The sequence below is a fragment of the Puma concolor genome, chromosome E4 (genome assembly GCF_028749965.1).
Source record: "Puma concolor isolate L17-30 chromosome E4, mPumCon1.1.hap2, whole genome shotgun sequence".
Classification (NCBI taxonomy): domain Eukaryota; kingdom Metazoa; phylum Chordata; class Mammalia; order Carnivora; family Felidae; genus Puma; species Puma concolor.
The window spans coordinates 53218955-53246396 of NC_141683.1; the positions used below are offsets into that span (position 1 = coordinate 53218955).

Here is a 27442-nt window from a genome sequence, read left to right on the forward strand (position 1 = left end):
ACCTCATTTTATCCACCCACCCCCCCCACCCCGGGCAATCTCGGTCCAAATTTAGGCTCGGGTTCGAAACCACAACTAAACATAGACGTGTGCATGGACTGAATCTGAATTTTCACTGATAGTGTAAGCATGAATGAGTTCTAGTTCCAAACACATGGCCTTTGCCCCTGAGGACATACAGGGTCCAGCACAAAAATAGGTTATGGCGATGGGTAAGGATCTTGGGGAAAAGGGAATGGGGAACAGTCCATCAGAATCCAGGATGATTTTTCTAATTATGTTATCTTCCAACATGGAAAGAGATTATAGGAAAAGGGATCTGGTAAAACCAGGTAAAGACGAAGGATAAAAAGCCCCTCCAAGAAGCAGGGGTATCAGCCAATGTTCAACTGTTCAGGGAGGGATAACGGAGAAAAGTCTGGCCTTTCATTTTCAGGATCAGCTACCAAAGTGGCTAAGTTCAATGAGAAAGGACCTTGGCAAAAAACACAAAAAACCGGAAAAAGCATATGCCTAAATTCCCCCAAGATCTCATTTTAATTATTACATTTTCATTTAAAACTATGCGTTTATGTCACTGCTTAAACACAATGACGTAACATGCGACTACGCGGGACACCTCGGTAGGCAAACAACGTAATCACCTATGGAAGCGTCTCAGACTCTGAGCCAGACACGCACGTTCCAAAGCGTGAGAAGGTGTCCTGGCGCCCTAACTGTTTGCTCCTGTTGATCCTTTACCAGATCACCAACCTGGATTTTGCACTTAGCCTCCACCAGCTGCAGCTTGGTCTGCGCCAATTCCAGCTCCAACTCCCTCAGCTGCTTCTTCAGGGAGTCCTTCTCGTCGTCCGGCTCGATCCCCTGGTCCTCTCTGCTGATGGCCACTAGTTTCAAAGTGCCCTCTTTGCTGAAAATGTCACTGCAGTGTTTACACGTCATCATCTTACCCTGAAACATCCGAAAGGGATAACCAACCTCAAACCATTTCATAGCATAACGCGCTTCCTGAAACAACAGGACACGGGTTTTATTGAGACTCTGCTTGTGGTCATCAGATGCAGGTCTGTTTCTGGAGGTAATTACTTGTCTTGTGCTGCCACCAAAATGGTTTTAGTCAGCACAAAACCCAACTTTTCAAGATAGGTGCTCCTTTTTTTCCATAAAGTATCTCTAGGGAGACCCTGGAAACGGAAAATATTATAGCATCTCTCTGAAATCTGTTCTAGGAATGTTGGGCTTCCACTCCTCTTCCTCAAGCGCCATGCCATACGCTCTACGAGCAGTGTCTCATTTAATCCTACAGCGAGGTCATCAGGTACTATTAAAACCCCCATCGTACCCTGTGAAGGAACTCAGAGTTTAAGTACCTAGCCCACAGCAGACTGAGAAAGGCCATGATGACTAACCTAAATCTATCCTTGCAACAAATAAAGCTTAGGTCCTTTTGTTCAGCTTTAAGCAAAGATGACCATTACTGTTCCAGGTAATGAAGGTAACTCTGCCACATGCCGAGATCGCCAGTCAAGCACACAGCACTCTCTTCAAGACAACAGTGCTATTGTTGTCTTAAAATATATGCAATATTTCTATTTTAATGTACTATCATTATAATCTGTCCACAACAGAAACCATACTCCTCTCTTCACACACACACACACACACACACACACACACACACACACACGCACGCACACACACACAGAGCAACTCTCCCCACACTTCTGTGTCATTGTGCCTATTTCTATCATTTAGGCCTGAACACTTCGGGGTTATCTTCTCATTGCCTCCTCCTTCAATCCATAGTCATCTGGTCATTAAATGATTTCTCTGACATGTCCAAGCTCTCCCCATCCCAGGCCTGAATCCCTAAAAGTCACCTTCTCAGCCCCCACTGATTTCTTTCTTCTCCCATCCTTAAAGCACTCTTCAGATTCCTACCTGATTAATATTCATTAGTCACTTAAAAGATATTTGTAACTCTCAAGAACCTTTTGAGGATAATCAGCCCACTACTGGCACTAAATAGGCACACAGCAGGTATTTGTTATATATATTTATTGTTGACCAAATAAAACGTTAAAGTGGTGGCTTTTGATCGGGGTCTTAAATGATGAAAAGTTTACCAAGCTGGGTAAGCAGTGTTATTAGGCTGAACTGAGGGAGGAGGACATTTCAGCAGGGAGAACACTGGGTGCAGAGACACCGGCCCTTCACAGGACCGCAGGGAGCCTGAGATGGCTCGAGCGGGAGTAAATGGCGCAAAAGGGAGAGGCAGGAAGTGAGAAGGGTTCTCCACGGCCATGATGTAACGGTCCTTAAATGTAATGCTATCAAATCCTGCTTTTATCCTACAGAAAATGCATTCACTCACTCTATCCTGTGCTATCTGTTGGAGAGAGACCAATGAGCCTCATGACGCTGCAGTCAGGCGAACATGCTGAGTACAAAGCTGTGGTAGAGACTGCAGGTTCCCACCAGATCCATCTCCCGCGCTGCCAGCGGTGAGCCTGACGCAGGGCTCCCCTTCTTCCTTGATAACAGAACTCCTGATTTTATTTGGGCTGGCAGTTTGCCCAGTTACAAGGTGCCATTTCCCAGACTCCCCTGAGGCAAGGTGTGCCCGTGAAATTAAGTTCTGATATGTGAGCGGAAGGAAGTGTGGTAGGGAGCTTAAGGAAGCTACTCAGAGCTCACCCTGCTGGAGCTGGGCCCTCCTACCGTCGCATCTCCTTCCAGCCTAACAGTCTACCATGGAATGTAGGTGTGATGGAAGAAACTCCAGTTGACAGGTTTGACTTTTAGGTCACCGTGAGGATGGAAGGTCACTAATGCTGTGGATGTGGGTCACTAATAACTAATGAGCTTGGACTGCTGATGAAACCAAGGATCTTTCTAGCCCTAGACTTATTTTTACATGAGAGAATCAACATCTTCTATGTTTAAGCCAATGTTGATTTGGGTTTCCTATATGTGGCCAATCTAAGTCTAAACTGATGCACAGAGATAGTCAAATATACACTGGGGAATGCTCATTCTGATCACAGAGTAGAGGATTATCTGAAGGGGGAACGGTGTCATGGGAGGATGGAAAAATCAAAAGCTGCAGCATCGCGCCAAACGAAATGAAAAGGAAGTAGCTCTGATGAAACAGGATGTAGTATGGAAATGACTAAGGGTGTGGAGAGTAGAGTCCCACTCCCTGGGTTCAAATCCTGGCATTACTGTTTACCAGCTAAGTGACCCTGAGATCATGAATTACCTATTTTAGTAATCATCAATAACAACAAGACATGGTAAATCATTAAAAAGAAGATATAATAGTATCTACCTTCTCAGAAGCTGTGAGGATTAAATGGGGAAATCCTTGGAACAGTACACACAGTAAGTGTTTAATAGGTGTTAGTTATTCTTTATTCAGCTAAAACAAGTTCAAATTCCTCTTCCCAAATATCATGGCCTCTCATTAGATAACCCTACCTCCTTATTCAGTATTTCCCTCTATTCCTTCGTACATACTCTAATCACACAGTCTCCTTGATGAAATACCAAAATGCTCATTCCAATTTCTGGGTCTTCAATAACAGTTTTTTCCAGAATGTCATTAAAAAAATTTTTTTTATTTTTAATGTTTATTTATTTGTGTGTGTGTGTGTGTGAGAAAGAGAGAGACAGAGAGAGAGAGAGAGAGAGAGAGAGAGAGAGAGAGAGAGAGAGAGGCAATGCAAGCAGGGGAGGGGCAGAGAGACAGGGAGACACAGAATCCAAAGCAGGCTCCAGGCTCTCATCTGTCAGCACAGAGCCCGATACAGGGCTTGAACCTGTGAACCATGAGATCATGACCTGAGCCAAAGTCGGATGCTTAACCGACTGAGCCACCCAGGTGCCCCCAGAATGTCTTTTTTAAATCCTTCTAACAGAATTCTACCCATCCTGCTTCAGTCCAACCTCCTCCATAAAGTCATCTCTGGTCTGTAGTTCTTATGATTTTGCTTTCTCTACAACCTGGATTGTCATCCAACTCAATGCTGACTTATATGCTTTTGAACTATTTCCTAAAGGTTTCATGTGCATATGTGTAACTTGCTCCTGCAGGAAAATTCTAGGCTTCTTGTTATACATAATCTCCATAAAACAATAGAAGTCTAATAGCTGTGCACATAGTTGGATGCTCAATAAAACCTCGAGTATCCATGTAAATCCATTTCATTTCTATTTCCACAAAGATTTTAGTTCAGGATGGTTAACCCTTTTATGCCAAGGCACTTCATCAACTGAGTGTTGGTCAGTGTAAAAAGAATGATAAAGGCTAAGTACGAAGAGGGGTAAAGGTGGACCAGAGAGCAAAGGTATGAGCCCCGAATTCTAGGGTTTGGGCGGGGAGATGACCAGCTTTATAGTCACTAATAATCTCAGAATGTTTAAGAAAAAAACACGTTTGGAATACAAAGTCAGAACAAGGTTCATATTTCAGTTCTCATGTCTCAGATTTTCAGGTTATAAACTTATAAAAATATGTATCTACTGTATGCCAACTACTAAGCTAAGCACTTTATATATGTTATTTAATCTGCAAAATAACCTGATGAGGCAGGTAATGTTATGTCTATTTTACAGGATACAAAATAAAGCTTCGAGAGGTAAATAACTTGTCCAAGTTGTTAAATAAATGCATTTATTCACTAGCATGAAACCTGAATATATTCAAAGACAACTCTGTCAGGTTTCTGTAACACAGATCACAAGAGCTGGGTGTGCCCACACTGCCTCTTAAGAAGACCAATTCACGTGGTTTACTGTGGTTTCTATGGAATAAGCGATTGCTATTTTCACATAATCAACAAAAGGAGTTTTACCGCCAGGGGGCAGCATATAAAGAAATGCCATTGGTTTTCTTTAAAAACAACCCTCTAAAAACTGGTGGAGAGCAATGGGATGATCCTCCTGGGTTGCACCCCGAAGCCACATCGATTCAGGCACAGGTGGGATGCAGGCTGCAGAGGCCTCCCAGGTGTCTACCGTCCCAGAATGCTCAGGGGCCTCTTGGGACAAGGCTAAAGTCCTTACCACCTGCCTCTGACAAGCCCTAAGATTTATGGGGATGCAACCTTTCTGCTGGCTGGGAAGAGGACCGCGCCCCAGTCGGAGACAGATGCTGCTTCCCACAATTCCTAAATCCTTTGAAACAACGAGAGGGGCAGGGTGGGTGTGACGTCTCACAAACTGTCCTGCCCGTGGGGCATCCTCACGGGCTGGGATGTCCTATCCGGGACTAAAGACTGTGTGAATTTGGAAGAAATACCAGAGATCTGTTTCATTCTTCCTCACCTTTACCACTTCCAGCTCCTCCTTGCTGGCTGTTTGCTGTTTCTCCAGTCTGGTACTTAACTGGGAGCAGATCTGAAGAAAAGAAAAGAGTTTCTTTACTGGAAAGCAGACCGACTCTTGCACAGCATGGGCACATGACTGTTTATCAACTCATATGAATTACTCTCGCTTCTCGGATGATGCTAAGATTGAGCAAAAGAACAGCCCCACAAATGCAATGCGCATCAGAAGGCCTGACAGTGTTCTGTGCGTAAAGCCTATCTTAGTCTTAATTAGAGGAAAAACACGTGGGGTATTTTGATTTCTGTCACTAGCCAAATCTGTGACTAGTTCCAGTGGATTCCTGTCCTATTTTGGATTCAACCTATGGCATCTTTGCTGAGTGTCAGTTCTGTGCAAGGTACCATTCTGGAAGTCTGATGAAAAGAATGCTGGACCAGAAACTGCTTGTGTCTACAGTCACACAGAGAGTCTCTGTTTTCAATTACCAGAGTTTCCCTAAAACGTGGCAAAGGGGATAAAACAGTTAAAATGACCAGAAATTAATAAAGACTAAAATTCTGATCTCGTGGTTTGGCAACACGGAGTGAAATAAAAAGCCTGAGGTCCAGCTCTAGTACTCTCCTTGGGCAAACTCACGAATCTAAGCTTCAGTTCTCTCCTCAACACTAAGTGCCGTGCTGTGATAATCAATGGGGAAAAAATGTAGGTAAAAGATTCAGTATAGCACCTGGCCTATAGTAAGTGCTCATTAAAGAAAATCTCATCATTATTGATTCTGAAAGAAGGTGCTAACAAGAAGTACTAAGAACAGGTAGAAATCAGTGCTTTCAAAACTAAAACCAACCAGACAAACAAACAAACGAGCCATTTGCTTAAAAAAAAATACTAGAAGTTCAAATTCCTTGAGTAACATATGAATCTTTTATTTTTGAAAAAATGGAGTAAAAAACGTTAGGGGATGTCAAATTTTAAAGTGCAACTTGAACTAAAAACATAAAAGATCTACTTCTATTATCAAAACAGATTTTTTTTTAAAAATCCCAGTCTACTCAAAAAATGGCTCTAGAGAGCAGGGCCTGCTTGTTGCGTTCAGTTTCTGATTTCTCCAGCTCTCAGCCTGTAAATGATGACTAGGGCTGTATCAGCTGATGTGAAAAAGAAGCAGTCTCCCCAGTAATTTTGGCAAACCAGAAACCCTTTCAAATAACCCCGAAGATTCCATAATAAGGACAATAATAGCCAATTCCAACTATAGAATGCTTTTGGATTATGTTTTATGTCCTAATTATCTTCAGACAGATGGGTCCGTTGCCTTTACATGACTGGTAGTGCCTGCCAGATAATATTCGAGAACAGTCCCAAAGATTACTATTTTGAAGAGTGCTACATATGGCGGCCACCCATGGCCTAATGTGGGGATGGAAAAAACCCATTTGCAGTGATGGCAAGTTCCATAGCGCATGGTCTTTAATGTTCCTCGTATTGGCTAATGTCTACCCATCCCTTCTCCTAGTTATCCAATCAGAAAATCTAGGGATCGGTGTTTTCCCTGGTCTCGCAAGAAATGACTACATTCCTCTTCTCCATTTTCATTACTACTTATTTTAGTTCAGGGCCCTGTATTTTCTCACCTGGCCTCTGCTGTTAGCCTCTTACTGGTCCATATCTTTGCTTGTGGGACTCCCCATTGGTTTCACATTTCTCACTGGGACAGATTAGTGCCACCAGTATTTCCCCCATCATGCCACTTTCTTGCTCAAACATTCCTACTATAAACAGAATAAAATCCAAGCTCCTCAGTCTAACTGAAGGACCCTCCTTGAACTGGGACCCAACTCACCTTTACTTCTTTTCTGTACTTGAAACTCTTGACAAAACAAAACTATTTCTGTTCGCTAACCTATCTCTGTGGCTTTGCGTGTGTCCTCTGTTCCCCATTTCTTTCCTCCTCTGCCTCCGCACACCCAAATCTTGCCTCGCCTTCGAAGCACCGCTCAAATCAACCCTCCTCCAGGAAGGGTTTTATTTCCCATGGTCAGTAAGTTCCCTTTTCTCTTATTTGTGCACAGGTGTTATCTCCCTGTTACAAGAGCAGCATCTAAAGGGGAGAAATTGAATTAACTCCTCTTTTATTCCCCCAAAAAAATCAAGCCTCTCAGATAGCAGACATTAAATAAACATATATTGATTATCATAAAAGAGAGTAAGACAGCTCTGAAGCCTTATTTCTAAGCAGTCTTCCACAAAGGAGAGGAACCCTTCTGAAAAGACGTTCATAATATATGAAGTGCACTAGTTGTAAATATCAGCATGGATGACATAACTCACATTTTTATTTACATAGCAGCAATGCATATTCAGTATATTACAGTGATTATTTCTAATCGGCAAGGTTAAGGGGGGAGGGTTTCTTTGTGCTTTTCTACACTTTCTCAATTTTCCATGAGGAACAGAAATTTCATTTCTAAGCAGAAAAACACATGTTAATAAAAAAGAGTAAGAATCAGACTTCAAACTCCCATATGAGGCAAGAGACCCCAGAGAAATTCTTAAGCTGAGGAGGTGGCACAATACGGTGCCTTGATTCTGGAACACTGGAACTTCAGCAGTCCACTCGAGGCTTTCTCGGCAATGTGGAGTCCTTGCCGTGTGCTAGGCATGAGCAGCAGGCACGAGATGATACTACGCAAGCTGGAAAGAGGGCTTTCTGGAAGCATTCTGGCGATGGGGTCAGGGCCAGATGCATCCTCAAGGAGAGCAAACCCTCCACTAAGAGATCAAAGGTTCCCAACAGAATGTCTCCTGCTAGCATTGGCCACGGTTGGGTTAGGCCACAGAGCCGTGTGGGATGAGGAATCGCTAAACCTTAGTCCTCTGCAAAGAGGCAAATGTTACTGGGGAGGTCTATTTGAAATCATCTTCTGAGTAGGGCAGAGACGGGATCCCAATGGTAATAATCCAGTTTCCTGTTCCTCTGAATCTACCAAACATCGTAAACAGCCAACAGATTGTTCTGTTCGGTTAAACCTCCCATGTTATCAGCAAGCATGTCAGCTCACTGTCTATTTCAGCGGAGAAAGTAAGCCACCCAGTGTAATGAATGTACGCAGTCACTATTCTGGAAACTCTAAAAACAAAAAAATGTTTTTTTACCCAAAGAGAAACAATAAGAAAAATCACTTTTATAGCAACATGAGCCACAGTAGCACACTACCTGCTTATACTCAGCGATGATCGCAGTGGTCTTCTTTATTTCATATTCTGCCTTCTCCAGCTGTTTCCGAAAGACTTCTTTCAGCTAGAGAGAGGGAGGATGCAAAACATCAAGACTCAAAGTCCTCATCAATTTCCACAAACACCTATACTTAAGTCGGCCCGGTCTGGTCAATGCCAACGTTAACAACTACAACTAGATAAATTTTCCTCACTGAAGCTATTTCTCGAGCATTCGAAAAGCCTAATCATGTCCAGAGATGCAGAAATATTTCTTTCCTGTAATGTGTAAGACGTATGAGCAACCCCATCATAGAGCTGCTTGTGCTTACCACTTACTTTATAAATATATTATTAAATAAGTGTCCCTTCTGAAGCTATCTTTATTCCTATGAAGAGTCTAAAACAAAACATCAGGGCAACGTTGCGCATAATCTTACTGCTAGGTAAGAAATTACTGAAGGGCATGTGGGTGACTCAGTCAGTTGAGCGTCCGCCTTCGGCTCCGGTCATGAGCTCACGGTTTGTGAGTTCAAGCTCCACGTCTGTGCTGATGGCTCAGAGGTGGAACCGGCTTTGGATTCTGTGTCTCCCTCTCTCTCTCTCTCTCCCCCCCTCCCCCCGCTCTAGCCCTTCCCCACTAGTACTCTGTCTCTCAAAAATAAACATTAAAAAAAAGTTAAAAAAAAAAAAAAGAAATTACTGAAGCAGCATTTTGGGCCTTTCCATTCCCAGCCCCCTCCTATCACTACTGTTGTCTCTCTGAAGGTGGCAACAGGAAGTTTTTGAGGCTGGAGTCAGAGAAACCTGGAGGAAGGTAAGAGCTCTTGACTCTTGAGGTCAGGAGGTTCAGGGACTGAACAGTGACTGCAGAAGGAGCTAGCTTGACACACAATGCGGGTACTTATTACAGTCGCAGAAATGCTCAACTCTGGGTGCTAAACTGAAAACCACACTTATTTTTGTAGCCCAGCAGCTCCGGGATTCTAGGGTCGGGGAAGGGAGGTGGTGAGAAAGCACACACGCCACCAGAAAAAAAGGAAGCGTTCAGTTCTTCCCAGGTGTTGGCCAAACAACCAAACACAAAACACTCTGGTTAATCTTTAAGCACATAACAGAATAAATGGATAAATTCTGTTTGGCAGCCTCCCAGTTATGAATGGGGTGTGCTCCGTATTTGCTAATTCGCACATGATTGCGATTTATAACTGGACTCCTTATTGTCGGATGCTTTCCAGATTTCTTCATATTTGCTATGTTCTTAAATTCTAAAAGCAATTTGTGGGTTATATTGATTCAAACTTAGTTGTTTGTATTTGTCTCTGTTCTCTGTCTTACATAATTTAAGGATGTAAGTCACACCCTCCTCCCTTCCTACAGTAAGGCCCCACTGACTTCAGGACAGACTTAGAAAGCTGAGGGGCTTTGAGCAAGTGTCACTTAATTCTCGAAACTATGGTTTCCTTATCTGACACACGAAGAGCATAATTGCTATCTCACAAAGGCACTATAATGATTAACACAGGATATATGCGTGCGCACGCGCGCGCGCGCACACACACACACACACACACACACACACACACACACATCAAGGGGAGGGAAGAAGTATGGATTAAACTAATTAATTTGCAGGGGCGCCTGGATGGCTCAGTCAGTTAAGTATCCAACTTCTAATCTCGGCTCAGGTCACAATCGCATAGTTTATGAGTTCAAGCCCCACTTCGGGCTCTGCACTGACAATGTGGAGCCTGCTTAGGATTCTCTCTCTCTGCCCCTCCTGCTCTCTCTCAAAATAAATAAATAAACTTAAAAGAATAATTAATTTGCCAATAGCTTCATTCTTTACCCAAAGTACTGAATTGGGTCCCCAAAAGGCAGGAGGTAAAGAAAAACACAAAACCCATCAAAATGCCTAGTTCAAACTGGATAATCAGCTCCTGAAAATTTTTGAGTGGGAAAAAAATCTTGGTCCACACTAAATGCCAAGAGTCATTTCATCATTTAAAAAAAAAATCATGAAACACTTTTTATAAACCCTGGAAGGTGCTAAAGGATGTATCCATTCATCAGAAACTTAAGTGGATTTCTTCTGCTTGGATGCAGGTCTTTGAAACGCTTTATGTTCTGTTTTGTATTTAGTGTTATTGATGTCTTAGAATGAAACTCATTAAAATAAGTGAGTTAATCCCGCCTGGCTGGGACTGACAGACGGAGGACATTGGTGAAGCGGGTCTGCTCTTTCTTAGGGAAGCCTGCAGCCTCAACTCTTTGGGTGGAGAGGCCCCTCCTGTCACTTATGTGGAACGCCTTTGCCACGGTGGCATCTTGCAGCTGAACAGCCTCACAACTCGTACGATGACTGGAGGGTGCTAACAACAAGGCTGGTTCCCAAAGAGCTGCTTTTTCTATTCCCCCCGGGGAGTAAGGGTTGAGAGCTCTGCCAGGAACGTTCTTCTAAGGCATGAATCAGGAAAATCGGGTGTGACTGACTGAGACAGCTTGCAGCAGAGATCTCTGTGGGCTTTCCGCTTCATAATCCTCCTAAAATACTGCTGAAGTCAATTACCTTGGAGACACGACACAAACTTTGCGGATTCGTCAAGGCTCTTGGATCGCAATTCCAAGTTACTAAACTTAGAGGAAGCTTAACACTCTCGCCAGACATCTGAGTCAAGGCAGATTCCTAAGAGCTGTTGGAGGGTAGAAACGCGGCCTCGTCTTCTAGCGCCCTTCAAAAGAAATGTCGAGACCCACGCTACTCACATGTACTGCTTCAAGGTGGCCCTTGATTTAGAGTAAGTGTCATTTTACTTCCTGCTTATTGTATTCATCAGCTCCACGGGCCGATCCTCCCGGGTGAAGAAACAGCCCACCTCTGCCTTTTACCTGTGCAGTCTCTTCCTCTTGCTTCCTCTTCTCCTCTTCAGCCTCCACCAGCCTCTGTTTGGTCAGGAGGAGCTCCTTATTCAACACATCCGCCTTGTCTTCTGCCTGCAAATCAGAGCACATCACACTGGTAAAGAAGGTGAAGGAAGCGTGCGTGTACTTCCTCCGAACCTAATCTCTAGTTACGACTGTTGCGTCACTACCAAAAGCCGTTTCTCCCCTCCTAGCTCACCCGGGGGTGGCTGCTCTCACTGAATGCCAACGATACAGCAGGCGCTTGGCACACGCCATCTCTGATCCTCACAGCAAGAATTATCTTACAGATAATGACAGGGAAGTCTGGAGGGAGCAAATAACCTGACTGGGGCAGACATCTAATATCAGAGCCACGATCTGAATTCTGAGTTGGATGGCACCAAAGTGCAGGCACTTTCTAAACGCTTCTTGCACGTTTTCAGATGTCACAACAGCACCCGCTCTGAGACTATGTAGATGGGCTGGATGGAACCTCCTATGGAAGCTTCTGGCTGTTAGTGCAAGGGGGTTGGGGGTGGGCTCAGAGAGGAGACGGGCTGATCCATGGACAACAGTTAGGTGAGAAAATTCAAAGACCAGCGGAGGTAAAATGGTTCACAAGGCTACTCCCACAGGACAGTGAGTACAGCAAGGAGAAATTAAGACCAAAAACCCATGACAGAGATAGCCATGAGGAAAAATGATGTATGGACCAGGAATGCAAACGGAAAAGACCACGTTTCTAGAATGGTCAAGAAAAGCTCAGAGACAATACTCCAGTTTTAACTTGGATACAGAGTCCAGTTAACCAGGAAAGCACTGTGCGTGCATTGAACTTAGTTGACAGGTGCCTACTGCATACTCTGGACCCTCACCTCACCCTTGAGGTCTCAGCTCCAAGTTCATATCTGCAGTAAAGCGAGACCTGAGCCCTGCCCCACTCATCCTCATCTCAATCAGCTTCTCAGCCCCCATCTAAATCAGTTCCTCTGATCAAATCTCTCCAACTTCCCTTGATCGCACTTAGCACAATCTGTAATAACAAGATGCATGTATGATTTATTTGTACTGCCCACCAGACTTTCAGCCCTGGAAGGCAGGAACCACGTCTCTTTCGCTCCTGGCTATTTCCTCAGCAGCAAGGCCAGCCCCAGGTAGGGGAGGGGCTCCGGAAGTATTTGGTGAGTGAACGGATGTGGCATTCAAGTCACTGCTGAAGCTACTGTGTGGAGTGGAGGTGGCGGAGGGCCACAGGATGAGTTCAGTAGAGGAAACCGCAGATGCAGAGGAGAGGCAGCTATTTGAAGAAGCCATCCCTGGCTGACAACAGCAAAACATTATCCAAGTAATTGTGAAAACTGGCCAGGTGGCCTTGTGTCTGTGTTTCACCGTATCGCCCACACGTCCAGATGGCCAGGCCAGCACCGTCTGCTGGGTCCTGGCATTCCAGCTTCTCTGTTCTGTCTTCCAGTTCCTGATGTCCCCATATTCTAACGGTTACAGTTCGGTGTTCAGATAATTTGCATCTATTGGGTAGCTGAGGTGAAAAAATCCCTTTTAAAGACTTTAAAATTTGTTCTGATAACACTGGATTTTATAGAGGAAATCTACACAGCGAAAGAACATCCTAAAATTAGAGGTGGGCAAAATACATGCTGCAAGTTAAGTCTTCATAAATTATAAGAGATCTCATGTAGATTATAGAAATTCAAAACAGCGAATTCTAGAGCAGCCAGCCAGATGACTGTAGTCAAAGCAGGGAGCACCTCCCCCGAGTCTCTGATGGAGGGTCACAGAGCAGCAAATGAAGAACAGCCATACAGGCCATTTTCATGTTCTTGAAAATCTAACCAAGATCTAGCTCCCTATAACTTCAACCCACTGGCTCAAGTTCTACCCCAGAATTTCTGAGCAAGAGCCCTCCTACTAAAGAAGGATCCTCTTCCGGTAGCCCCAGCAATTTCCATTTTGTGAAGAGAATATACATCATGACACTCTAAAGTGAATGTTATTCTAAGTTTGGTTTCTTAAAGAGATTCACCCCCAATTTTTAGCCTTTTGTAAATTTCCGAATAGTCAATGCTATCTGGACATTTAAGGTTCTTAAACTGTACACCATACCTAGACATTTAATTTTATAGTTTTGGAACACTAAAGGAATATTTCCAACATCTGCAGAAATTGCTGCGGGTCCCATGTGAGAGGAGTGCCAGAATTCTCCAGGAAGCTTCATCCAGAGTCTCTCCTCTATGTTAAATAGTAAAGTCAGAGAGATTCTGCTGCTCATCAGGAAAGGACCATATCTGAAAAAACTTGGTTCTCCTTCCACAAGCAGTCTTCTGGGTCTTTGTACGGCCTACTTCTATACTTGAGTAGAAGTCATCCTTAATGTTAAATGAATCTCGAGGGACGTAATACTAAACAGATACTCAAATTCTATCTTTGAACTCAAACTGTAAAACCTTCACCATAATTGGTTAAGATTATTGTCACTATTAAGTCTTCTAATCGCTTACCCACATCTTATAATGCCTTATTGATGTGGAGACTTCTACTTGCTACCGAAGGCTTCTACGACCTACATAAGACCTTCTAAGACCTACCAATAACCTGACCAAAAGGTTCAGCTCTCACATCAGGGATGAGGATCTTCCAGACCCGATTTCTCAAAGAACTAGCCAAGCCAGTTGTCCAATTTAAAACAAAACAAAAGACTTTGCCACCCATTACATGCATCTTCTGGTCTAACACGGAACTTGCTCTGTTTAGAAGGACTAGGCATGGTCTTCTACTGGGTATGTCTCTTCTGTTTGTTCCCTGGGAACAAGAAATGACAGGAAGGGCTTGAAGGCAGGCAGTGACAGAAACTGAAATGGAGATGTTGTATCTTTCTACACCCTTAATCGCTGAGGAGTCCATATTTCAAGCGCCTGATGGAGGGCAAGTTGTCAAAACAGAAAGCTGTGTCAGAGAGAAAATGAAGAGCCCAGGTGTCCAGGGTGCCCAAAGCCGGCACTAAAATGACACGGGTAAAGAATAATTTATTTACTTATTTATTAAAAAAAATTTTTTTTAATGTTTACTTATTTTTGAGAAACAGAGAGAGACAGCATGAGCAGGAGAGGGGCAGAGAGAGAGAGAGGGAGACCCAGAATATGAAGCAGGTTCCAGGCTCGGAGCTGTCAGCACAGAGCCCGATGCGGGGCTCGAACTCACGAGCCTTGAGATCATGATCTGAGCCGAAGTCGGACACTCAACCGACTGAGCCATCCAGGAGCCCCAGGAATAATTTATTTTAAAGAACACCTAATTACCGAATTAGTGCTTGTTTGCTTTACATATTGTCTTGAATACAATCTGCTTTCGTGTTTGTTTAATGTCTGCCCAAGTTTTGCTATTTTAATGAAGAGATTGGATTTGGATAAAAGTGAGAATGGAAAAGTATGGGGTGAAGCAGGTGAAGGGGGGGCGGGGCTTGGGCTTTCTCTGTGCGGCTGGTGCCCTTCCTGGCTGGGGGTGGGGGGTGGGGGGCAGGACACCTAAACTGCACAGACAGCTTTTTGACAGGCAAATAAACCCCGCTCAGGCAGAAACGGCAAAATCAGATGTTAGGAGGAAATATGCATGAAATAGCAGTTTTTGAATTCTTTCACTTAGATGATAAGTTTCAACAGGCAGGGGCCAGGTCTTACTCTTTTAAAAAGGGAGGAAATAAGAGAAAGAGGCAAAAATGAAGGAACCAAGGAATCTTTTCTTCAGGGACTAGTATCGAGTATCTACATGAGCTATCTACCCAGGTGCTCAATAGTCAATTATTTCAGGAGTGTCCATGTAGCAGTCTTTCCAGACTGATCCACAAAATGGATTTTCTTGGTGGTGCAATATTTTTTAAGTAATATATATTTTTCTGATTATTAAAAAGGTATAGGAGCACCAGGGCGGCTCAGTCGGTTAAGCCTCCAACTTCAGCTCAGGTCATGATCTCACAGTTTGTGAGTTCGACCCCGCATCCGGCTCTGTGCTGACAGCTCAGGGCCTGGAACCAGCTTCAGATCCTGTGTCTTCCCCTCTCTCTGCCCCTCCCCTGATCGAGCCCTCTCTCAAAATAAATAAATAAATAAACATGAAAAAAATTTTTTTTTAAAAAGGTATAATGCATATTATTACTTAACCAAGGGTGGTTAAGTATTTAAGGTGTTATAAAAGATAAAATAACTGAAAAAAATGTATAAAGATGAATGTAAAAATTAAATTGACTCTTTTAAAAAAAATTATTACATTTATTTATTTTTGATAGAGAGAGACAGAGCACAAGTCGGGGAGAGAGAGAGAGAGAAGGAGACATAGAATCCGAAACAGGTTGGGGCGCCTGGGTGGCGCAGTCGGTTAAGCGTCCGACTTCAGCCAGGTCACGATCTCGCGGTCCGTGAGTTCGAGCCCCGCGTCAGGCTCTGGGCTGATGGCTCAGAGACTGGAGCCTGTTTCCGATTCTGTGTCTCCCTCTCTCTCTGCCCCTCGCCCGTTCATGCTCTGTCTCTCTCTGTCCCAAAAATAAATAAATGTTGAAAAAAAAAAAAAATTAAAAAAAAAAAAAAAAATTAAAAAAAAAAAAGAATCCGAAACAGGCTCCAGGCTCCGAGCTGTCAACACAGAGCCCGAGGCGGGGCTCAAACTCACAAACCGCGAAGTCATGACCTGAGCTGAAGTCAGATGCTTAACCGACTGAGCCACTCAGGTGCCCCAAATTTACTTTTTTTTTAAATTTTTATTTTTGAGAATGTGAGCCCAAGTGGGAGAGGGGCAGAGAGAGAGAGAGAAAGAGAGAGAGAGAGAGAGAGAGAGAGGTGGGGGTACAGGGGATCTGAAGTGGGCTCTGTACTGACAGCAGAGAGCCAGATGTGGGGCCTGAACTCACAAAGTGTGAGATCATGACATGAGCTGAAGTTGGACACCTGACCGACAGAGCCACCCAGGCACCCCAAATTAGATTTACTCTTATCACCCAGAGATATCTAGTACTAATATTTTGATGTATTTTCTTGTGTTTTTCCTTTTGAAGTATATATTTCAGCTTTCTTTCCTAACATGACTGCCCCATGCCAGCCATATCCCTTGCTATTTAGATGCAAGCATTACATACAGATAAATATATGGTTTTACAAAAATATTATTATAACATCATCTTCCCTGTTTTGAAGAACAATTCCAAAGACATTTTACAGATATACTTTCATTCTCCCCTTCTATTGGACATAGGCATTATTTCCACTTTTTATTCTTCCAAGTGACACAGTAGTTAACAATCTTGCACACATATTTCTGATCAGGTCTCTGTTTTGTTAGCATGGTTTTTCCAAGTCAGAGTGTATATGTCATTTTCCTCATTTTTAAATGCAAGATTAAAACAATCCCTGCTTGATGGAGTCAAGTCATTAGCGAGATTAAATAAGCTAATGCTATGAAAGTCCTAAATATAGTCCTCGGTGCATAGTAGACACTCAGTGGATATTTCATTTCATTACTTTTTAATCCGTTTAAGGGCTTGATAGAGAATATCAAATACACTTCCCGCACAACTTTCAATGTACAACTCTCTCTAGTGCATCTCACCACATCCCCGCAGAGCCCAACTGCTTAGAGCGCTTTTTCATTTAGCTATCCATCGTAAGAAAACTATTAATGGATACAAGATTCCAAATGACAGAATCAAATGTGAGTCAGGCTGTTAGGAGAGCTAATATGAAACAAGAATTTCATCACAGTACTGACTCACCACCATAGTCTCATTAATACATAAATGTACCAGCCAAGGTCAGGCTGGTTATAGCCCTGATGGAACGGAGGCCCTCTGTCTTCTTTGGTTCCGGCTCTCCTACTCACACATTTTTCACGCCATCTCTAATAACTTCCCAACAGCCTGGCTGAGCAGTTCTGCGGTGAAAGGGGCCACCCCGCCCCCACCCCTTCACCAGGCTGCTTTTCTACCTTCTACATCCTGTGTCCCCACAGCAGAGTTTCTGTTTTATTTTTAAACTCTGTCTAGTGTGGATTCCTTCAGCTTCCCCTTCTCCCCCTTTAGCACGATTTTCCTTAATAGTCGTCTTATTGCCCATCTTCCTGTGGCTGAAACTCTGGAACCGCAAAATTAGTATGGGAACAAGGAGTTGAGGCAGGGACGATTTGTAAACATTTAACAAACTCCTTCCATCCCAAACATTTAATCATATTCATATCATTAGGTGTGTATTTTAAATGTTGTCAACGAGCAGTTAGAACACAAGTAACGCCTCTGTTTTTTTACAGGTTCAACAGTATAAGGCTCAGTTTTTCTGACCCTGGCACCATTTGTTGGGAGTAATCACTTTTTAAGTCAGAAAAGAGGGATAATTTTAAATCTGCACAAGACTCCTTCCATCTTGCCAACTATCGTTGAAAACACTAGCAGTAGAAAACAGGAAGTCCTAAAGCTCTCGGTACTGGTGGAAAGAACCAGGGAAGCTGAACGATTTAAGGTCTTCTAGCAACAGCTAACATTTTTGGAACTCACACTGTTCAAGTGCTTTGCCTTATTCAAAACCCACAGGCAGGGTCCGAACCGCCCAGGGTCACGGGGTTAGTAAACGGTAATGCCAGGATTCACACCCAGGCGGCCTTGGCCCTTAGTAGCCACTAGAACGCCTCCCAATCCAACAAGACATACGTCTTAATGTACATACTTCATATAAAAGCTTCACATTTATTGTAGCTGAGAATTCTTTTTGTTCCACAAAAAGAAGTGCCCTCCAATGTTTGAAGGGCATCCGTATACTCTTGGTGACTGATATCTCTGGGTAATTATGCTGGCAGCCCTCGGCTTAGGAAAAGTACCAATGAAGAGAAGAGACACCAGAGAAGTTGAGAGTTATAAAAAAAAAATACGTCGCACATGCTGTTTGGAAATAGCCCAAACCCTCCGTTCTCAAAGGCTCCGCGTCTTCCGCCCTCTCCCATCAGCACAAGCTGCCCCCTCCCGCCCCATCGCCTGTCCCTCCATCCAACAGGCAGCCAAGTCGGTATCAAGCACAGCGTGAGCCCCGGCGGGACCGTGGTGGGCGCCACTCAGTCCTCGCCCTTGAGGAGGTCGTCACGGTGGGAGGTCAACCAAGTTTACCTGATCCAAGTCGTTTCGCAGAGCAATTTTGCTGGTGACCAGTTCATGGGCGAGGTCATCGTTCTCCTGTTCCAGCCTCATGCTGGCCTCCTGTAGTCTCCGGTTCTCCCTCTGCAGGAAAAGAGCGACAGCCAGAGGTGGGCATTAGCACCTGGACGTACTAGCAGAGGCCAAGGGGGCTGGGGAGGAAACACAAGCCAACGACAACAAAGTGAACCTCTGAAAGGTGAAGAAAGAAGGCGCGAGTGGCACAGGGACGCAGGGCTGCCGTCTGGGAAACGACAGTGAGTCAAGCTAGCAGTGCAGATGCGGTTCTCTACCCGGTGAGACTTGCAACTGTCCCTTACAGGCATCCTTAGAAAAGGCTTCGTTGTAAAGCACGTGCCACAAAAGGCACAATCTCCCCACATATCCCCAGTCCTGTGACATTTTCATCTAGACCTAGAGCACAGACACGGGACCTTCTCTGTTTGAGGCGTGTACAATAACCCCACCCTTGACCTCAAGGGAAACGGCACAACATAGAAGGGGTGGAATGGGGGGAACCTCTAGATATTTCTTCAAGTCGTCTGTCTAGTATCAGAGTTCAAATTCATGGAATATATTTAATTAAGAGCACTAACTCCAGAATCAGGATAGGGGTTGGTGACTTTGCTATCAACGGACATTTCCATTCTTGGGGTAAAAATAGCTTCCTGAACACCAGTTTTTCTATTAGTAAAGAGCAACAGTCCTTACGGCAGTGTCTCTAAATATTTGTTTGGGTGTTTTTTAAAACTTCAGAATAAGAGGTTCTGGGTAAAAAAAAAAATCACTGGGCTGTTTTTTTTTTTTTTTCCTCTTGAACTCCCAGGAAAACTGAAACAAAGTTATATGATGAAAGGTCCAAGTTACATTCTGTACGTTCATGTGGATTTTCAGAAGGGCAATTTACTGTCTTCCACTCCAAAGTATCAAAAGCGGTTTTTTGTTTTTGTTTTTGTTTTTGCTACTGTTAGCAGTTACAGGAGATTCAGAGAGCTGACAGGAAAGACTTCAATGCGATGAGACCTTCCTGTTTTTCAGATTTATACTCCTAATGGTGTTTTCTGCAAGGGCGGCAGAAACTCAGACAAAGCAGTGCCACACAGCCAGAAGACTCATCTATGCCCCGGAAGATAGCGTGTCACAGCGCAGCGTGTGGGGCGGATGGCTCTTATCTCCCACAGAACAACCCAGGATTGGTTACGTGGGAAAAAGAGAGAGCCTAGTTGCTGTTTTTCTTTTTGTTTTTTAAAGAAGGGCTAAGAAACCGATGGTGAGGGCAGAGCCCAAGACTTCCATGGAGGTAGAGGGTCCAGGGTTCCCCCCCCCCCCCCCCCGCAGGGCCAGCGGGAGGTCAAAGGACGAACCTGCGTGTTGACTAGAACTAGCCCGCAGGGTCTATTTCTGTCTTCTCTTTTGGAAAAGGAAGAGTGGGATAGCTGGGGAATGCCAAAACATTTTTTTAATGTTTGTTTATTTATTTTGAGAGGGACAGATAGAGCGCGAGCTGGGGAGGGGCAGAGAGCGAGGGAGAGAGAATCCCACACAGGCTCCAAGCTGTCAGCACAGAGCCCAACTCAAGGCTTAAACTCAAGAACCTTGAGATCACGACCTGAGCCAAAATCAAGAGTCGGACGCTCAACTGACTGAGCCACCCAGGCGCCCCACCAAAACATTTCTGAAAAAGAAATCTATGGAAGAAGATAAAAACAGTTCAAAATCTCTTAAATACTTTTAAATAAATTCATAATAGAATTCCATGCAGTGTTAAAATTAAGGGAAAAAATATCTAATGATGAAAGAAATGCTTAAGCCACCTTACAGAAGTAAAAAAAAACAAGTAACTAGAAAATCTCATTTTCCTAACAACATAAATGACACTATTAATTGTAGGTAGATTTATTTTTATGGTTGCCTTTGTACCTTACAAATGTTTCTAAGTTTTCTACAATGAATACACAACACAGGTGTTTAAAATGTTGTTTAAAAAAATTAAAAGTCATTTGGAATTTCAATTCCGTTGAAAAGGCTAAAATGCCCAAATGAGAACTTTTTAAAAGTCCACTCCTGTTAGAAGCTCATATTCTACCGGAAACCATACTGGATCTTCGTTTTTTGACCAAGATACAACGTAACCTCCCCAATGCATGGCCTTGCCAGGAACGCTTTCCCAAGATATCCCTGCAAAGACTGTGTACGTATTTGTAGGGCACATTGCACTCATCAAATTCTGGCAGTCCCCTCAATCTATAGAAGTTCTAACCTCCACAGAAGTGTAATAAAAGGAGACACTAATATATATATCAAGGGCATCTACAGCTCAATCTTTCAATCGTTGCTGAAGCAATCCAAATTCTAGCAGAGGCCAGAGACTTAGTCTTCTACCCTGATTTGTCTAAATATCCCTCCTTTTCGTGGAACCAACTTGCATATCTGTAGGAAGCTGAGAATTATATATAAAAAAAGCAGGGGAGGGGGGTTTCGGAAACTTTTCCAATCCGTGTCCTCCTCACGGGGAACAATCAGCAATACCGAGCCCCTTTTCTTCACAACATAGTTCACAAAGCAGACCGCTGGGGCCCAGGAGCGATTTTTCTCTTTCTTGACCAGTCCCTCCGAGAGACCACGAGGATGCTACTCTGATACCTATTCCTGAATTAGGCGTCCGGTTCCCACTGAAATCCTACTTGCGGGATTCCAAGCTGCAGAGTCCACTCAACTCTTACTTAGGTTACAGTCATTTACCACCAGTGACCACGTGGCAGCTACCAGTTTTTCAGGTCACATCGACATACGCTTCCGGGGGAGTGCAAATAACCTGCAGAGGAAATCGCACAGGGAAGAGCACTCTGTTCCAAGTATTTTCAAGATGCAGCAGGTGGTACTTCACCGCTGCTTGGAGATAAAGGCCTGACGCCTGATGTTATCTGAGAAGAGGCAGGAGCTCCGCCGGAGTGCTGACCGGAAAGTTCCCCTTACTGCGCCTGTGGCACGCGGCCGCGTCACGGGGGTGGAGGCGGTGGCCAGGGGACAGATCTGGGGGGGAGCTGTGAGCGTCTAAGGGTCCCTAGGAAGCACAGCCGCCTCAGGGACGCACCTGCTGGCTCGGCTTTAGCAGAAGCTTCAGTTGGGCGTGTGGCACACAGCAAGCAGCACAGTGGGAAGGTGACGCCCGCGCTGCGCGCAGACACGTGGGAAAGCAAGCCGTGGGGCCGAAAATGCAGCATCGTCCTCCAAAGTCCTCCCTGCACCGCAGAGGCACCGCTCCCTGGCGAGGTGGAGGGTCCCTGCGCAGGGCCCGGCCCGCGCTCACCGAGGGGTCCAGCCGGCTTTCTTGCTCGGCTGTCTGTGGCAGCCCTTCCCGAGGGGCCAAAGCTTGTGTTCCCCGCAACTGACTGAGGCGCCAAACGGTTCGCCTTGCTGCCCCGACGGAGCAGAAAGTTCCGTCTGGACCGGCCAGGTTCATCCTGCAATGTGTCCGAGGGCGGCCCGCCCGCCAGCGCCCGGGGGGTCAGCCGCAAGCCTGGTTCGCGCCGGCAGCTGTGCCCAGCTGTGCCCAGCCGGTCGGCCCCGCAGGCAGACGGCTCCCCTCTCCGCTCCGAGAAGCCTGCGGGAGACGCCGCCTACAGAACCCGGAACCCTCACACCGCACCGCTGGAAACGTCCTCCGTCCTGCACACCCTGACATCACCTGAACAGAAGGCGGACGACGCTGTCCTCCTCGGGGCCCTCCCCCGCTGGCATGGGAGCCGAACAGCCGGGCAAGTTTGCTCAGTAACTTCTGGGAGGAGGATACTGCATTTTTCAGACAGACAGACGCCGGTATCACAGACACACACAGATTTAAAAAAAAAAGAAACAAAAAAACTTACCTCCTCAACAGTCATAGACCAACTACCGTTTTCAATCATAGGTACAAAGACAATTGAAAAAAACAAAACAAAACAAAACAGAATATCCAATGAAATTGCACACCTACTGATACATTTACCAAACGGCAGTCACAAAAACAGACCCCTGTCGAGGCCGGTTTGCTATTTTGTTTTTCCTGAGAGCGTCATTTACTCCAAGCTCTCTCTCTGACTGCAAACATTCGCTGGAAGAAAGTACACTCGAGGCAGCCAGCGGGCAAGTCTCAACTCAGGAAGACGAAGCCCCTCCCTGTCCACGCTGCCATCTGCAGTTCGCGTGCTGATGGAAACGCTGCCTGTGGAACTATTAGCCGCTCCGGTGTGAGTTGTTTAGACCGTGTTACCAAAGCTGGGTGGGAGGAACTTCCTCCTGTGACAAGGTCAGAAGCCTTGCCGAACAGTTCATCTTCAGGCAACAGAATGAAATGGCCAGGGAGGGGAACGTTTCTAGTGGTCTTCTGCGTCTTGGGGGCTGGGCGGTGGGTGAGGCGGGGCCAGGGATGGGGAACGTCATTTATTCCGTGAGAAACCAGGGAAACGTGAACCGGCATTCAGAAGAAAATAAACTAAGCCTTACAGGAAAAGTGACGGGGAAAGAGGCAGCTCCGTGGACTCAAGCTCAGCATTTTGGGTGTGTCGTCTGCTGCTAGAATGAATTCTTGGCACATGTTTTTAGAGACATTTAAGGGTCAGGAGGAAATGTTTTCCTAAAAGATCCAGCACAGTTTTATTTGCAACAACGCACTCCACTCTCACATATTTTCCTTTGGGTAATTCTTTCCAGAGTTGATAATTATCAGCATCCCACCTCAGCAAACAGCTTTGTGACATCCAAAGACAAATGCCTACAGATAAATGTTTCAATGCCTACGTTGTCTGCAATGAAGATTTGAGAGAGAAAAATCTGGATATCTGAAATCATTTTATGCTCTTCCTTTACCCAACATATCCTATTTTATCATTCCGGTAGAAATTTTTTAAAATTTAAATGTCAAACTAAAAACAAAATCTCGTCAGTAATAACTAACTGGCAGTTGGCTAACCAGACTGCAGTTTTTCCAGCATTTAAAAAACCAGTCTTAGATTATACGCTAGCACAGGGGTCAACAAACTTTTCATGTAAACGGCCAGACACTAAGCACTGTAGGATTTGCAGGCCACATGGTCTTTGTTGAGACTACTCAAACTCTGCCACTGTTGTGCAAAAGCAGTCCTAGACGATGATTAATAAACAAGGGGTGTGGCTGTGTTCCAATAAAACTTTATTTACAAAAACAGGCCGTGGGCTGGTGTGCATCCCACGGGCCGTAGTTTGCAGATCCCTGCTCTAGCATACAAATCAAATTCTAAAAAAGAAAACGGCTTACCGATAATGTCAGAACGTGTCAGTGTGACGCAGTTTTTCTCAGGTACTACTACTTTAACAGGAAGCAAAACTTACTAAAAATGGAATACATTTTTTGGAGAATTCATTCTGGAGGTCATCAATAAGCATACTTAGAGATTCTTAATATGCATAACATTTTTGCTTCCCTCAAGTGGTAGGTATAACTCAATCAGCGAACAGGCATCATCAGAAACCACCTGTTCCTTCTTAGCCAGTTTGCTCAAGAATCCTCAACAGGGCGGGGCGCCTGGGTGGCGCGGTCGGTTAAGCGTCCGACTTCAGCCAGGTCACCATCTCGCGGTCCGTGAGTTCGAGCCCCGCGTCAGGCTCTGGGCTGATGGCTCGGAGCCTGGAGCCTGTTTCCGATTCTGTGTCTCCCTCTCTCTCTGCCCCTCCCCCGTTCATGCTCTGTCTCTCTCTGTCCCAAAAATAAATAAACGTTGAAAAAAAAAATTAAAAAAAAAAAAAAAAAAGAATCCTCAACAGGGCTTAGGCTGGCAATTTCCACCGTCTTACAACAATGAGTTCACTGGATTATCCATGCTCAAAATGAGTGGCAGCCTTCTGAAGTTTATCAGGAAGTTATCACAGGCAGATGGAAACCATGCTCTTGACTATTACTACTCATTAAAAGCACATTATTTCATAAACATAAATATTTCCAAAAGCCAATGACAGTCTCGCTAATGAGGAAAACTAACAAAATATGTTTATATTCATTGGTAGAAAAACATTTTTCAAAGATGGATTCGCTTATCTTGACTGTAAGGAAATGCCCAACACGGTAAGAGAAAGGAGAGCCATCCCCCCGCCCCCCCCCCCGCCAGGTTAGAAGTCTAGCAAAATTTAAACTTGTTTCACTTGACAAGTTAAAAACAAAAGTGATCACTTGTCTGTTATTTCATTAGCTATGGAAGGATGGCAAATAATGCAAGTACCAGTAAGCTTCACTTCATATTTTTGTATTGTTTCTTCCAAGTATAATTAAATAGTTTAGTTTAATTTTAAATTACATGCAGGCATGGGATGCCTGGGTGGCTCAGTCAGTAAAGCGTCTGACTTTGGCTCAGGTGGTGATCTTGCGAGTTTTGAGTTTGAGCCCCGAGTCGGGGTCTGTGCTGACAGCTCAGAGCCTGGAGCCTGCTTCGGATTCTGTGTCTCCCTCTCTCTCTGCCCCTCCCATGCTCATGCTCTGTCTCTCTCTGTCTCTCAATAATAAATAAACATTAAAAAAAAATTAAAACAAAATTACATGCAGGGACTGATCTACAAAAATTAGTATGTGCAAGACAAACTTTTTGTACACTTGGAGGAATTATTTTCTTCCTGTTTGAGTTACACTTTGGTAAGAGAATTACTATTTCTAACTTCATGAAAGAAATGAAACATTCTAAATTTAATTATACTAAACATAGCTAGGATACTTCAATTAGAAATGACATAATACTCTGTGTCCCAACTCAAGAGAGTTTGAGCATTCCTGATTCCTTCTAGGAGTTGCTCATCTCAAATAGGTGATAACATAATCTTCATTATGCTTTGGGAGACTCGCTGAATTCAATTAATTAGTTGTGCTTTTTAAGGCTTAACCCACATTTGTGCAGGTAGTTCTTTAATTAAACAAGAAAAGCATCCCATCTTCCAGAAGTAGATGAAGGCTGCAGTTCTCTAAAAGGTGCTGTCAGTAGATTACATTGTTAGAAAACTAACTTTCCCTCAACAGAAACAATTCATCTCCTTAAAACTGAAAATAGTATTATAATTCCTGGAGTTGGTAATTGCTTATTAGGGGCTTGGCTACTAAATTTTAAAATATACTAAAACAGCTACACATATTTGTTTGTTTTCTGGGGGCTTGTATGAAAATGAAAATGTAGATGACGTATTTCTACGGACAAACCTTCAGTCTGAATTTCACTTCATTTGAAATAAATTAATTTACAAACCAACGTCTCAGAGTAGATAAATACCACTGCACAAATATGTCCAGGTCAAACTTAAGAAGGACAATAAAAGACGTTTAGAATAAATGTTCTATATTCTTCTTGCAATAAAGTTTCTTTTTTGTGTCTTGGAATCTAGTCATGAAGATAAGCAGAGCAGCTACACCAGAGACCATAGGAAGTCATGATACAGCTGAGTTTCAAACGCAAACTGAAGCCAACACCAGGTGGCCCACTGTGTGCACATATTTGTATATGTTTATGTCTGGGTGCATATATATTTATGTACAAAAATGAATATTCCACCCACTTTCCCCTATAAATAGGAGCACACACAGGATTTATAGTCATTAATTAGCTCCAAATCGGACAGAAAGATCTCCCTCCCGTAAGTATGGCTTCTGTACAGGCACCTCTGGTGTCACTTGGGATCTATGAAAAGAAGATGGCAGGCTGGATGTCAATCTTCTTGAAACATTTTACTTGGGGATTATTTTTTCTTTTTGAGATGTAATTCATATACTATACATTCATCTTTTTAAAATGCACAATTCAGTGGTTTTGGTATATTCAGAAAGCTGTACAACCATCACCACTCGCCTAATTCCAGAAGATTTTTGTGTTTAGGGGTTCTAAAATTTAAACTTACACCAACATAATTCATCTCTTTCTTTGTGGCTGAGATTTCAGTGTTAGATTCAGGTGTGTTCGGGGACATAACTTGAAAATGTAGATATCTGCATACGCCATAAAAATAGACACAAAACACATATTTGGACACAGCCAGAATGTGACCTCCTCATTGTTGAGCCTTTAATCCTATCTCTGGCTTCCACGCAAGAGCCCTTTTTGTTTGCCGAGAGAAACAGCATCAGACTGAAAAATCTCTCAGAATATTTTATTGTATGTATGACATTTACGGGCTCTTAAAAAAAAAAGTGACACAACTTTCCTAACTCCCTTGCCATAGAGTGAGCTAGGGGGTAGACGTGGCATTTTAAGCAATATGGATCTTCATGGGTGAGGAGGGGTTGTTAGTGAGCTGGCAGGTAGGACTTCTGGCTGGATGCCCATGATGATGCTTCTAAATTATTGTTAAGAATTTATGCAACACTAGGTTCCCAGCCCAAGATCTATGAATTATAAAGTGCTCATGCCGGGGACACAGATCTTATTCTTGACTGGACTCAAGTCAGAAGATGCTAAGTGGTATTTCCTAGAACACTTTCCTACTTTCAGGTAACTTTCACTAGCTTCTTAACTGCCTATCTGAAAGAACAAATCTGTTAATGGTTGGAAACTATGTTGTCAACTGTCACCTTGAAAATGTGATTATAATTTGAGGACTATAACTTTTATCAAGTATATCGCTAATATAAATGTTTAGCTATTATTAAAGGGGTATAGGAATATTAGTTAGATGTACTGACAAGCTATTACAATAATACAAAATAAATAGCTATAGAGGGTATCTGCTATGTGTACGAAGAACAGGCCATCACACTCAAAGTTAAAAGTAGTATCTGTTTTCAAAACAAAAACAAAAAGTTTAATTTCACTTTGGTCCCTCAGTAAAACT

The 27442-nt window shown here is 43.8% G+C and overlaps 1 protein-coding gene across 8 annotated transcripts in view; it reads right to left on the reverse strand.

The window, feature by feature from the left end:
• RABGAP1L (RAB GTPase activating protein 1 like) overlaps positions 1 to 27442 on the reverse strand; it is a 779355-nt gene that overhangs the window by 5282 nt on the left and 746631 nt on the right. For 7 of the 8 annotated variants that reach the window (XM_086693120.1, XM_086693117.1, XM_086693118.1 and 4 more), the window contains 5 exons: positions 18599 to 18709; positions 11434 to 11538; positions 8546 to 8629; positions 5329 to 5400; positions 754 to 951 (listed from right to left, as the gene is read on the reverse strand). In XM_086693120.1, coding sequence (XP_086549246.1) covers positions 754 to 951; positions 5329 to 5400; positions 8546 to 8629; positions 11434 to 11538; positions 18599 to 18709 — 570 coding nt within the window. Of the gene's footprint in view, positions 1 to 753; positions 952 to 5328; positions 5401 to 8545; positions 8630 to 11433; positions 11539 to 18598; positions 18710 to 22494; positions 24145 to 27442 lie in introns of those variants that run through there. The other variant, XM_025921065.2, reaches the window with a different exon arrangement.